Source organism: Biomphalaria glabrata, chromosome 3 (genome assembly GCF_947242115.1).
Source record: "Biomphalaria glabrata chromosome 3, xgBioGlab47.1, whole genome shotgun sequence".
NCBI classification, from domain to species: Eukaryota; Metazoa; Mollusca; class Gastropoda; family Planorbidae; genus Biomphalaria; species Biomphalaria glabrata.
In genome coordinates this window covers 15,251,083-15,264,003 of record NC_074713.1, presented here as the reverse complement: position 1 = coordinate 15,264,003, position 12,921 = coordinate 15,251,083, and the positions used below count along the sequence as shown (strand labels likewise).

Here is a 12,921-nt window from a genome sequence, read left to right as displayed (position 1 = left end):
GTTTTGGATCTCACTCCCAATTGATCTCAGTCAAACAACAAGCTTCACTACATTCAAGAAGAACATAAAGACCTATATGTTCAAAACTTTTTATGATTATTTTGTCATTTTAACTTGTGTTTATGTCTGTTATGTTATCATAGTGCCTTAGCTTGCATTATCTTTGATAACAGGGCCATATAAATTTTATTATTATTAATATTATTACTTAGAAGAAAGACAATATATAACTATTGTCTTGAACTGCACATGCTAGCCTACTGCCACAAAAGATCAAGTCTAAACAGCTTAACTAATAAACAACTAATAAATTAATTAATGGATACTCCTAAATAATTATTAATAGCTTTTCACAAACGGATATGTCAATGAAAAACTTTTGGCTGCATAAATAAACCTAAATGTTTAAAAATATTCCTTTCAAAATCAGAATAAAAATAACAAATAACAACCAATCAACTGAATAAATAACATTTTGGGATAATGCTTTTAAAAATTAAAAAATCCAATATGTATTATTAAAAGTCCTTATAATGTATCTTTGCTCAGCCCTTAATGGCATGTGCAATAAAGATGTACTATTTCTAAATCATTCCAATACAGTATTTTTTTCTTTTTTTTTTGTGATTTCATTCCAGAAGGAAAAAAAAGCACAATAAAAATGATATTAGTGCTAATTTTGATTAGTTACAGAAGTGATACATTATTCAGGATGTTAAATTCAACAGCCAATGAAAATTTGAAAACTGTCTATAAAATGTTTGATAATATACATTTAAAAAATAAATGTAAATAATACATACTGCTAGAGGGAAAAATAACTCTACAGGAAAACTAACTGAACAAAAGATAAAGGAAACCATAAATGAGCTCATTAAAATTTCATTTTATTTTATTTGACAAGCATTTTTTTCCTTCCTATCTTCCACTGAAGTATTTCTCAGTGATGGAGCTAATAGATCTTTAAAGGAAATGTCAAAAAATGTTATGTATGTTTCTTTTCCTTATCCTATCAGAAAAAACAACTACATAAACAAACCAGATTTAGTTCAGTGATACAAAGGTTTCGGTGCCAGATATACAGTGGGAAAATGATGGAGGATACACCCAGAATTTACTGGCTCTTCAGGCTAGCTTTTATACTCTTTGATAAATTCTTCAGCATAAAAAAAAAATTAAATATTTATAAGAGACTTTAATCCAGACTTAAACACGGAATATTAATTCCTGGTATTACACCAGTACTCAGAGCTGCGACTTTTGAAATGGCAACTTGGTTTACAAAGTAGAATTTTTATTCATAGTTTCAAGTCTGGACTGGAGTCTCATAAACGCAACTCTACATTCTGGTCACAGCACAGGGGAAAGCTAAAATGGTAACTGAATGCTAATTAATTGAAAATGGAAAGTAACTACAAACATACTCCAGGCAAAAGAAATGAAACAAAGCCACAAGTGACTATAATTGAATTATTCTACCTATGACTATGTGTATACTCTTCTAACTAAATTTATGATGGTGAAGAAATAACAGTGAATTGAATCGTAAAATTCTGCAAAGAAATAATTAGGCTTTTTCGGAAATGAGCTTACCAATGCCAAACATTAGCCAAGGACAAAAAAATAAATCAAACATGTAGATTGATAGTCATCAATAGTATAATAATTATAAAACAATACAAGCCTTTTTATTATATATTTTTTTTTTATTAACTAGAAAATATTTCAAAATAACAATAACTGTGGAAATGAGAGTTCTTAGACAACAATCAAAAAGTTCATTCCCCTTACAGAACATTTTTTTTTACACAGAGTTAGCTAATACACATATTGTTAAGTGCATTTTTGTCTCTTTCTAGAAATAATCAAAGGCCTTTTGTGTGTGTGTTAAGGCTTGTCAGATTTAACAATTAAATGCAGCAAGTTACTCATTACTTTACATCACCAGAAAAAAAAGCAATTTATTCATCTATTTATTCAGATATTAACCTTTACACCTTAATATAAAGAAAAATATTTATATATTAGTAAAACTACAAGCATTCTTATTAGAAAGCTGTAAACTTAAATTTAATTTATTGAGACAGCAATGATTATCAATTTTAATTTTATCCACTCTCTTATTATAGAGTTTCATGTGGCACAAGACTTTTTGTAATGTTTCTTTTCCAGAAATTTTGAATCTTAAGTCCCCATTAGTTCAAATGTCTGGAAGTAAACTTGTCCTACACTAAACAAAGCATTCCTTCAATCAATAAATAGCTTTTTAAAAAGAAAAGCAGCATTAGATATAGTCCTTTGAAACTAAAAAGACAGACAGCAGTCTTCTATTTCTGTACGATTTTTACCTTTTTAATACCTCCAGTGAATCCTGTCTTTACTTCTTTTATTCTTAAATGTTCAACAAGTTTCTGATTGGAAAAGGATAAAATTTTAAAAAATATATGAAATACTATTGTCAATACAGTGTTAATGAAGAAAAAATAATAGATTTTTATGGCTGAAGGTAAAAGGTTAAAGACTAAGTACAACAAAAAATAAAGTGCTACAAGATTATTATAATAAATAAAAAACTGCAAAAAATAAAAAAACAACTTCAAAAGCAGATTAATAATCATACATATCTTCTATCCTCTGCTGGTGTTCTGACCCTCTGCGCTATCCCTCTACCTCTTGCTAGTGGTGGTATCGCTGATTTTGACCTTGGGGGTCTGCTATTTGATTCCTGGTGAAAAATAATCACGCCATCTTTAAAACTTACTCTTCTTCATAACTTTGCATTAATTTTATAAAGTATTATAAATATCAATATTCTCCATTACCAATACAAATCAAAATCTAAATGGATCATCATCATCATCATCAAACTCCATTTGAGTGAGGGCTTGAGAGGCTCGAATCCTCTCTTGCAAAAGCCCTGGACAGAAACCCTGCTGTCTTGCGTAGTGTCGAGACGGAGATCAGCAAGTCTGGGGCAGTTAAACAGAACATGAGGCACGGTTTCCTCTTCCTCCCCGCAGCGGGGGCACTGTGAATCGAAATTTGGCCATAGCAATGAGAAATATGAGCCAACAGGACAATGGCCTGTCCTGCACTGTGCTATAATAGCTTTCTCAGGCCTGGACAGCCTCCACCACAGGGAAGTGCAGTCAGGGCGCCTCATGCGCTCCCAGACTCCAGGAGCTTTTTGGGAATTGTCCCAGAACTCAAACCACTTTTCCATTTCTTTTTTTTGAATTATAGAATCTAAATGGATAAACATATCCATTTTTTTAGCATAGAAATTTATTTAAAATTAATTATTTCCTTCCAAGCTCCCAATACTTATACAATAAAAAATTTATCACCACCCAAGACTGGCAGAAATAATGAACACCAAATTTAATGAAAAAATCGAACAGAATTATATGAAAAAAAATAAAAAATAGGTGGAATAGTAAAAGTATAATATATAATGTTGAATATTGAGGCTCCGAAAGTGTTTTAGTTGAAGATCAATGACTAACTTATTAAGTCTGAGGCATAAGAATATATGCAAAAAATAGCTTTAGATCTAATATTAATAAATAAACTGAAAAATCAGTGATAATTATAGATTATTGGTATATATAGATTAATGGGAGAACAAACTCACAAAAAATCATCCCACTCTATCCAGAAGAAAAGAAGAAACTAATAGTAAATAAAATAAATGAGAAATGGACAAGCTTTCATCCAAATCACAAGAAAAATGATGCCTATTATAAGCTATCCTGACAAGATCAATGTCTAATCTTTCGACTCAGGACCTGACAAAACAGAATGAGACAACATATGTACCGGAAGCTCAAAATTGGAACCAGTGAAATCTGCCCATGTGGAGTGTCACCACAGAATGCTGACCATGTCCTCCAAAACTGCTTTCTTTATCAAGAGGCCCGTACAAGACACTGGCCCCAATACACCCCGATAGAAAGAAAACTATATGGAGAGCTCCCTGATTTGGACACTACTGAGCAATTCATCTCATATATTGGTCTAGTCATCTGAATGCTCCAACATAAAAATGAGAACAAAGAAGAAGAAATAGATTTTATTTATTTAAGTTGTTTTTTTCTTTTTTCTCAAGTTTTAGTTTTAATACACATTCATTCAGTAGGCAGGCCATTATAACTGAAAGATGTATAAAATAAATAATTAATAGATCTACATGTTAATTTTTGTAATTCTAAGTCCTAGTAAAAAGGATAAGATATGTAAATATGTTGGGTAAAATTAGAACAACATAATATTACAACTAAAAAGCTTACACATTTCATTTTATTAAATAAAATTACTAAAAAAAATTCTAGAAATTATAAAAAAAAGGTTTCATATTACCAAACCAAGATAAATTCCTGTCATGTTGTGAGATCTATAAGGCACAGATGCGGATGTGTAAGGCATGTTTCTGGTGACTGGAAGCCAAGAATTTTGTGAGGTAGAATATGTTTTCAGGGGCATGTTGTTATAGTAGGCCTACACCTACTATATATCCATCAGAAAAAGATGAATTTTATAAAATGTTTAACCAATCGTCTGTGAATTAAACAATTTTTTTTTTTACCAATGTTAATTAATATATATGCCTGAATATATGACATTAATTTAAACTTTTAACTTAAAACTTCAATTTTTTACTTCATTTAGAATTTTATGCTAAGCAAGAGCCCAAATCTGACATCTCTATAATTACTCCAAGGAGAGGGGAGATTATTACTGAAGCAGAGAAATTATCCAATTGATGTACATATTTTTTTAAAATCTAAATCACATACACAGTTTTTATTGATATGGATTTGCCTATTTTTTTTATTTTCCAACTTAAAATTCTTTGTGTGGATCATGCAGTTGCACATTCAGTGGGAAGCAGGAAATTAACAGAAGGATATGTATTTTTGTGGGAGAATTTTTCAAAAAAAAAAAATTGTTTATACACTAATTATATAAAAAACAGAGTGGCTGAGTGGTAACGCACTTGGCTTCCAAAACGAGCTAGGTTCTGGGTTGAAATCATAGTGAAGATTGGGATTTTAAATTTTGGCATCTCCAGGGTGCAACTGAGTCCACCCAGCTCTAACAGTAACTGACATTAGTTGGAGAAAAGTAAAGGTGATTGTTTACTGTGCCACCCCTCATTAATCCTGAAAAAGATCTGCCCTATAGATCATAAGATCTGAAAAGGGGAACTTTAATTTTTTACTCTAAGTATATGCCATATGATAGGCCTTACATATGGCCATTTATTGATATTTTTTTTAACCTTTTCTTATTTAACTTAATTTTAGTTTGCCATTCCTCCCTCATCCCACCAAAACTTTGCACAACTACAGACTTAGCTCTAGAACAAAATGCCTTCAAAGACACTTAATTGTTGAATAAGGCAACTGATTTGGAACAAATACTTAAAAAGGTATCGTTGTGGAGGGTGATCCAGAACTCTGAAAATATTAGTGATAAGAATAGTTGTACACATATAATATAAAGTTAAGGTAAAAAAAAAAAGACTCCTTCTCTAGACTTTGACACTCTAGATGTAGATCTACTTGAAAATTGAGGTAGACCTAGGCGTAGAGTCTATCATGTACTTTACCCAGAATCATACTTAGACAAGATCATAATCATAGTCATAGTAATAAGTATCATATTAGTATGCCTATGACTGTCACTATGGCCTATAACTATAATAGATCTAGTCATTCTAGGCTTGTAGATTATACTGTAATAGCCTACTAGTCATTCTAGATGAAGATGAGACTCTAGAGTTAATTATTAAGTCTAGACTATACTCTAGTCACTCTAGAATCACTCAAGTAGTCTCGACTTTAGTATAGTGAGTAGATAATCATAAAAATGACATTGTCTATAATTATAAATTATAATATTAGATCTCACATCTAGGCCTAGGCATCTATCTATTTGACGGTATTTGACTTAATACATTACTCATTAAAATTATACTAAACCTTTACTTTATTTTGCTACCATTTGATCGTTTTTTCCTATCGATAATAATGTACACACTATTAAATGTTAGGTAACCTATATAAACAATAAAACAACCTAGATCTAAATGTGTATATAGATTCTATATATGTCATGCTCTAAAAAAAAAAACTTGAGCGTCACGTAGCAACAAGCAACGATGTGTGACAAGTGATTCAAATGATTCGAATTTATAGAAGAATCACGAGTTCTCATTCACTAAAAATTACTTTCTTGTAAAATGTGACCAAGGGCCGGCACACTTGTAAATTAGGATAACATAAACTATAAACAATAATAATGAACGACAATAGTATGCCTTTGATTTAGAAGATTATATATATAAATATAGGTTTAGCGTTTAAAATGGCTTTGCAAACCCAGATGCGACCTATATTTTTTCCACTTCTGATGCAGACAAAACTGTTAATACTTTACTAAATTACCATTTTAAGGCTCCCTCAGACGAATGCACTCCATCCAGTGGCGTAGCATCCATGGCGCGAAGGGGTTCAATGAACCCGGGCCCACAAGCAATAGGAGCCCACAGCTGTAGCGTAGCAAGTATGGCGCGAAGGAGCTCATTACGCTTGGGCCCATGCCTCAAGGCCAGTTGGTACCCACATTAGAACTTAGGAAGAACATTGGTTTGTTCATTTGAAACACTTTTAAGTAGTTTAACTCTGTTAAGAAGTTGTAGAAACATTGACTTTTAAGACACTATTACTTATATGCAGTCCTAACTGAATCAAACGTTATGACATAATTACCTTTTTTAAGAAAAAGGTACTGGTGTGATATTTACTTGTGTAGCAGGCAGTGGTTACGTCCTATAGTCCTCGCAATACTGGAGTGATATTTACTTGTGTAGCAGGCAGTGGTTACGTCCTATAGTCCTCGCAATACTGGAGTGATAGCCTATTTACTTGTGTAGCAGGCAGTGGTTATGTCATATAGTCATCGCAGTAATGGTGTGATATATACTTGTGCAGCAGGCAGTGGTTACGTCGTATACATCTACAGTCTCTAGCCATCACTTAAATTAAAATTTAACTTAACACTAACAGTCCAATATTTAAACAACATGCTTACATATTACTTCCTAATGTGTCTTAAAACGAATAGATATTAATTAATAATATCGTTTTATCCCGTGCTTTTAAGAATGTGCACTTATAATACTGTCTTTAATTCAGTCACAAGATGCACTGGCACTTGATTTCCAACATCAATTCGGTCCAACACCAAGCCGTGTTTATGCTTTCTCCCATTTAGCTCGAGCCTGTCACACAAGTCCTGGGTTGGATCCCCATACTAAATGAAATATACATGTTAAATGTTTTCTTGGAGGTTCAGCGAGTGCCTATTTAAAATATTTCGATAGCGGATTCCATCGGTGGTTGATTTTGAAACCAATACGATGCCAATGCCCATACATTCTCATCGTATGACCTCAAAACCATCCATTCGAAGTTTGTTTGTTTCTTTGTTTTCTTGCGGTGGTTGATTTTGAAACCAATACGATGCCAATGCCCATACATTCTCATCCAATGACCTCAAAACCATCCATTCCAAGTTTGTTTCTTTGTTTTCTTGCAGTGGTTGATTTTGAAACCAATACGGTGCAATGTCCACACATTCACATCGTATGACCTCAAAACCATCCATTCGAAGTTTTTTTTGTTTGTTTTTTCTTTTCTAGCGGTGGTTGATTTTTAAATCAATACGATGCCAATGCCCATACATTCTAATCGTATGACCTCAAAACCATCCATTCGAAGTTTGTTTCTTTGTTTTCTTGCGGTGGTTGATTTTGAAACCAATACGATGCCAATGCCCATACATTCTCATCGTATGACCTCAAAACCATCCATTCGAAGTTTGTTTTTTGTTTTTGTTTTCTTGCTGTGGTTCATTTTGAAACCAATACGGTGCAATGCCCACTCATTCACATCGTATGACCTTAAAACCATCCATTCGAATAACTTTTTTTTTTTTTTTTAAAGTTACGATCTTTACATTGGAATGTCTTTGCATTTAGATTACTCATTTTTGTCACACACTAAATTTGTCTTATTGGCTGGAGGGGGTGGGGGGGGGGTCCACCAAGATGTTCTTGAACCCGGGCCCACCAAAATGTTATTGAACCCGGGCCCAAGGGTACCTTGCTACGCCACTGACCCCCCCCCCCCCCCCTTTACGAGTTAGGCCTATAACTTAAAAGATTTTTAAAGTAAAAATAGATTATTATTCTGTCAATCCTAATCCCTTTTTTTAGCGGCCCCCGAAAGGGGAAAAGACGCTATTAGTTTTGTGCGAAATTTCTGTCCGTCTGTCCGTCCGTCCCGTTTAGATCTCGTAAACTAGAAAAGATATTGAAAATCCGACATCACAATATTTTAGACCATTCAAAGTTCTGATGCAACGGCTACTTTTTTTTTTCTGAAAACGAAAAATCTAGTTTTTAAAATCAGTTATGCAAGCAGTTTTTTAAAGAGAAAAAGCTAATTAATATGCATTATAAGTTAGACCTAAATTAAAACGAGTAGTAATCTTGTAAACTCAATTTTCGTAAACATTTTCTTTCATGTAAATATTTATTTGAGCATTCGAATAAGAGATTGGACCATTTCAAAACAATTAGGGCCTACATCAATTATAAGACCTCAATTAGGCCAGGAGAGGCGCGGTAGCTGAGCGGTAAAGCGCTTGGCTTCTGAACCTGGGGCCCCGGGTTCGAATCCTGGTGAAGACTGGGATTTTCAACTTCGGAATCCTTAGGCGCCTCTGAGTCCACCCAGCTCCAATGTGTACCTGATATTAGTTGGGGAAAAGTAAAGGCGGTTGGTCGTTGTGCTGGCTACAAGACACCCTCCTTAACCGTAGGCCACAAAAACAGATGCCCTATAGACCACAAGGTCTGAAAGGGGAACTAGTTAGGCCAGGTTCACATCTAACTTTGCATTCACTTGCACCTATCCTTTGATCTGCTGTACCGTTGGGGCACTACACAAGATCTGTCAACCTTCTTTCTCCATTCTTATCTCTCATTTGTCTTTGATAGAATTTCATTTGGATGTTCTTTCTGAAAATATTGAAGCCTGCCTGGGTGGACCACTTCGGGGGCCGGTTTTGAGTTTGTGTTTCCACACAAACTGTCTTTGTAATCTTGTTAAACTTGAAAACAGCATGGCATAATGTTGATCATAGTCTTGGTATTGATATCTACTACACTACTAAAAAAAAGGCAATATCAGCAATTCTAAAAGTCATGAAAGCATAAAGTTAGATTAAATGGTAAATGTCTATAAATTAAATATGATTGGCAAAGTTTGCAACTATTTCCTCCAGAAGTGATCAGGGAGCATCATGACGATTGTGTGGATTGGCCTAGGCCTACATTTTCTATTTTCTGCCTTGTATCTGAGAGCTGTCTGTTATCACTTTGTGACCGTTTTGGGGGGCTGGGGGGGGGGAATACTTTCATTAGCAGATAGAACAGTGGTTCTCAGCCTTTTTAGTTCCGCGACCCTTTTTACTATTGTCCACTATGCGGCGACCCTCAGCGTAAAACATGTTTTTGCTAATGCTATAAAATCGTAACAATAATGTAAATATCTGATAGAATTACCAATGCTGTATGTTTCATAACCAAACTATATATATATTCCTATTTATAACTGATTACCGAGATTGTAATTTTATGACTTGCATTTATTTACTTTTATATAGTGATCAACATATTCATTGTTTATGCTTATGTAGTAATTTGAAACGAAGCGTTTCGTCACATCGTTTTATGGATAGTAATTTAAACTGTTACAAATAAATACTTATGCTGTGACAATTACAAAGTGGGATAATTATGATTCAGTTGTTTGCATCATCTATTCGCGAATGACAATTATGTATATATTTATATATAAATAGTAGATACGCAAGAAAAATTTTTACAATGTCGAGTTTTTTTTAGACAAATTCTTTTTTCCGATGGTCTTAGGCAACCCCTTGAAAATTGTGATTCGACCCCCAAAGGGGTCGCGATACACAGGTTGAGAACCCCTGAGATAGAACATCACCAAAGAAACTCACGAACTACCTGGTAGAAAGTAATTCAGACTTTTCTTAAAATTGTTCCAGTGACAATTCGCGAACTACCTGGAAGAAAGCACTCCGGAGAAAAAGCGTCACCGATAATTAATTTAAGAAATTTATCTGCTTATAGATTCTACGACTTACAATAAAAAGTTTGTGTATTTTAATTTTTAAGGTATTTGTAGGCCTATATTATGTCTGACCTTATAGTGACTATTCATGACAAAGTGACTGGCTGTAGGCCTACCAATTAGTTGTTGATAGCATAATTTATTAGAGTGCCCCATTGTTTATATTTGAACGAGTTATATTTTGGAACACAGATGTGCGCAGAGTGGGTGAAACCAAGAGAACACCATGCTTATTTTACCATTAGCAAATAATTAGCCTACAGCTAAAGCGGAAAGCAGTCGCTAGAGGTTTGAATTAAGTGTTTTCCTTCTAGATGGATAGCCAGCCAAGGCTAGCCCATCCTGCCCGAAGCTTACAGGTTTAGGCGCATGTTTTGTTTGTTTTGTTTGTAAAATGTTTTACATGTTTCGGATGTTCCTTCAAAGTTGAAGATAGTTTACTTCCTAGTCCAAACCTCCCGCAGGACGACGGGGGATGGGAGCGGGCAGGGTTTGAACCCTCGACCGTCGATAAATCCGAACGACAGTCCAGCGCGCAAACCGCACGACCAGGCAGCCATCCATGTGATTGCCTTTGCTTCTTCGTCTGCCAGTAATAACCTTACGTGAATGCCGTTTGAGCTTGACTGGTTGTCAGAGGCTGCTGGAATCATGTTATAGGCATAGACATAAATAAATATAGACTGGCCGATAAAAGAGTTTTATGAAACGAAAATTTGTGACTTGCAATTTTGTGTATTTTCTTATACAGCAGTGTAGTTTTGTTTAATCTCTAAGACTGAAGACCATGCAACTTTTTAGACTTCGGAAATCCGAAAACAATAGATATACATGTTTTCAAGTTACATGAAGTTATTTCCTTTTTCCAGTCTATATTTATTTATGTCTATGGGTTATAGGTAATAGAGTACTTATATCTATTATCACTTCCGGCAAAAAATACATTATTATAATTCCTACATTTCCTACATATGCAAAGTAGTTTACACTGACACGTGTAAGAAACGAGCTGCTTGGTAGTTGGTACATCGAAACATTTATAATTTTAAATAATGTAAACGTGTCTCATCAAACTATATTTGGGCTTATATTGATTTGTACTGATGTGCATAACATATATTTTTTACTTTTTTACAGCCGTACTTGTTCTTGTATTCCTTAATACATCTTGGGTTCAAAGTTCGGCTATTTGAGGACCATCTGTAACGCCAAGAATGATTCATCAAAACAATAAATATGTCAATAAGGACCATAACCCTGCCAACCACTTTACTTCTTTTATCAAGAGACCATTTTAGCCTGGAATAGGTTGCCCGAATAAGCCAGTAAAACCAACGACTTAGCAGTTTGTCACTGATTAACATACATGACTAGATTGACACATTTCGCAACGTCTGTTAACATGACTGATGACAAGAAAACGTATACTAATCCCGGCGGACAAGCGCTTTATGTCTGCATCAGGTTTGGCTAAATAGACTGGCTTGGCGTCATCACGTGAAATAGTTCACCCTTCCTTATAATGCCAAATCGAAGACAATGCCATATTCACATTTATGTGACTGATGGTAGAAATATGATGGAGTCCAATGCCATTGATGGTAGAGTTATGATGGAATCCAATGCAATCGATGGTAGAGTTATGATGGAGTCCAATGCCATTGATGGTAGAGATATGATGGAGTCCAATGCCATTGATGGTAGAGATATGATGGAGTCCAATGCCATTGATGGTAGAGATATGATGGAGTGCAAAGTCATTGCAGCTTATGAACAAGGAAAGTCTGACTTTCTCAGCATGTTGTAGCTGACTATGAGGCCTAAGTGAAAGCTAAGGAACATTTTTTTTTGTGGAGCAAACTTCAAAATATTCACAAGAAAACAATTAGACACAGAGACAAGGAAACTGAAATTTTGGTTTAAATAGTTCATAAACATTTTATTGAATAAATTAACAATATAAATTATGACGGAAGTAAACTTTTTGAATTAAAATTTACAACGAATCATAAAGAAACCCAGCTGTTTTTTTTTGGTAATACAATCATAACAATGCTGCACAGAAATAAAATCTTAGGACTCACTCATCTCATTATAAGCATTATATAAGATAAAAAAAATGTTGGCTAATTAATTCATTCATAAAACATATTTGCAAACTGGACTTGCATGGGGTGGGGAACTGCTTGTCTTACAATGACTGCAACGAATGCCAGGGGTCTCCAATGTAATTCAGAAGCAATCAAATTTAGTAGTAGGTGTATCAACTCCCATTTTTCTAATGATTACTTTGTTGTGCGTAATCAATAAATGGTGTCAAGATGTACTTTTATTTATGACATAGTTTGAAATGTACAATTAAAGTAATACAAACCAATCAAAAAGATGATACTTGTTTTAAATACTGTGAAAAAGGGAGCATGAATAAAATGTCTGGTTCACTTAGCTAGAATTAGGATAATTCTGCACATCACCAACTCCTTAAAAATTTAGTTCATGAAAAAAAAAATGCAAATCATTGCAAGGTGAAAGAAAAAGGAAATAAAAATACATCTTTACAATTGGATTCAGGAATTGCTAAAACAAGGAAGTAAGTGACAACAAAAATTGAAAGATTTTAATGAACAGAACTGAATCTTACAAAGGATTATTTCAAAATAAAGTTAGTCACTGTCATCAGCCTATCAATAAA

General features: G+C 34.0%; 1 protein-coding gene across 3 annotated transcripts in view; it reads right to left on the bottom strand.

The window, feature by feature from the left end:
- LOC106079740 (uncharacterized) overlaps window positions 1–6,088 on the bottom strand; it is a 115,668-nt gene extending 109,580 nt beyond the window's left edge. Inside the window, exons 1-4 of one of the 3 annotated variants that reach the window (XM_056023615.1) lie at window positions 5,991–6,088; window positions 4,360–4,557; window positions 2,621–2,725; window positions 2,349–2,411 (exon numbers count right to left, since the gene is read on the bottom strand). In XM_056023615.1, coding sequence (XP_055879590.1) covers window positions 2,349–2,411; window positions 2,621–2,725; window positions 4,360–4,482 — 291 coding nt within the window. In that variant the 5' untranslated portion in view covers window positions 4,483–4,557; window positions 5,991–6,088. Of the gene's footprint in view, window positions 1–2,348; window positions 2,412–2,620; window positions 2,726–4,359; window positions 4,558–5,913; window positions 5,929–5,984 lie in introns of those variants that run through there. The other 2 variants (XM_056023617.1, XM_056023618.1) reach the window with 2 other exon arrangements.
- Between the last annotated feature and the right edge of the window lie 6,833 nt (window positions 6,089–12,921).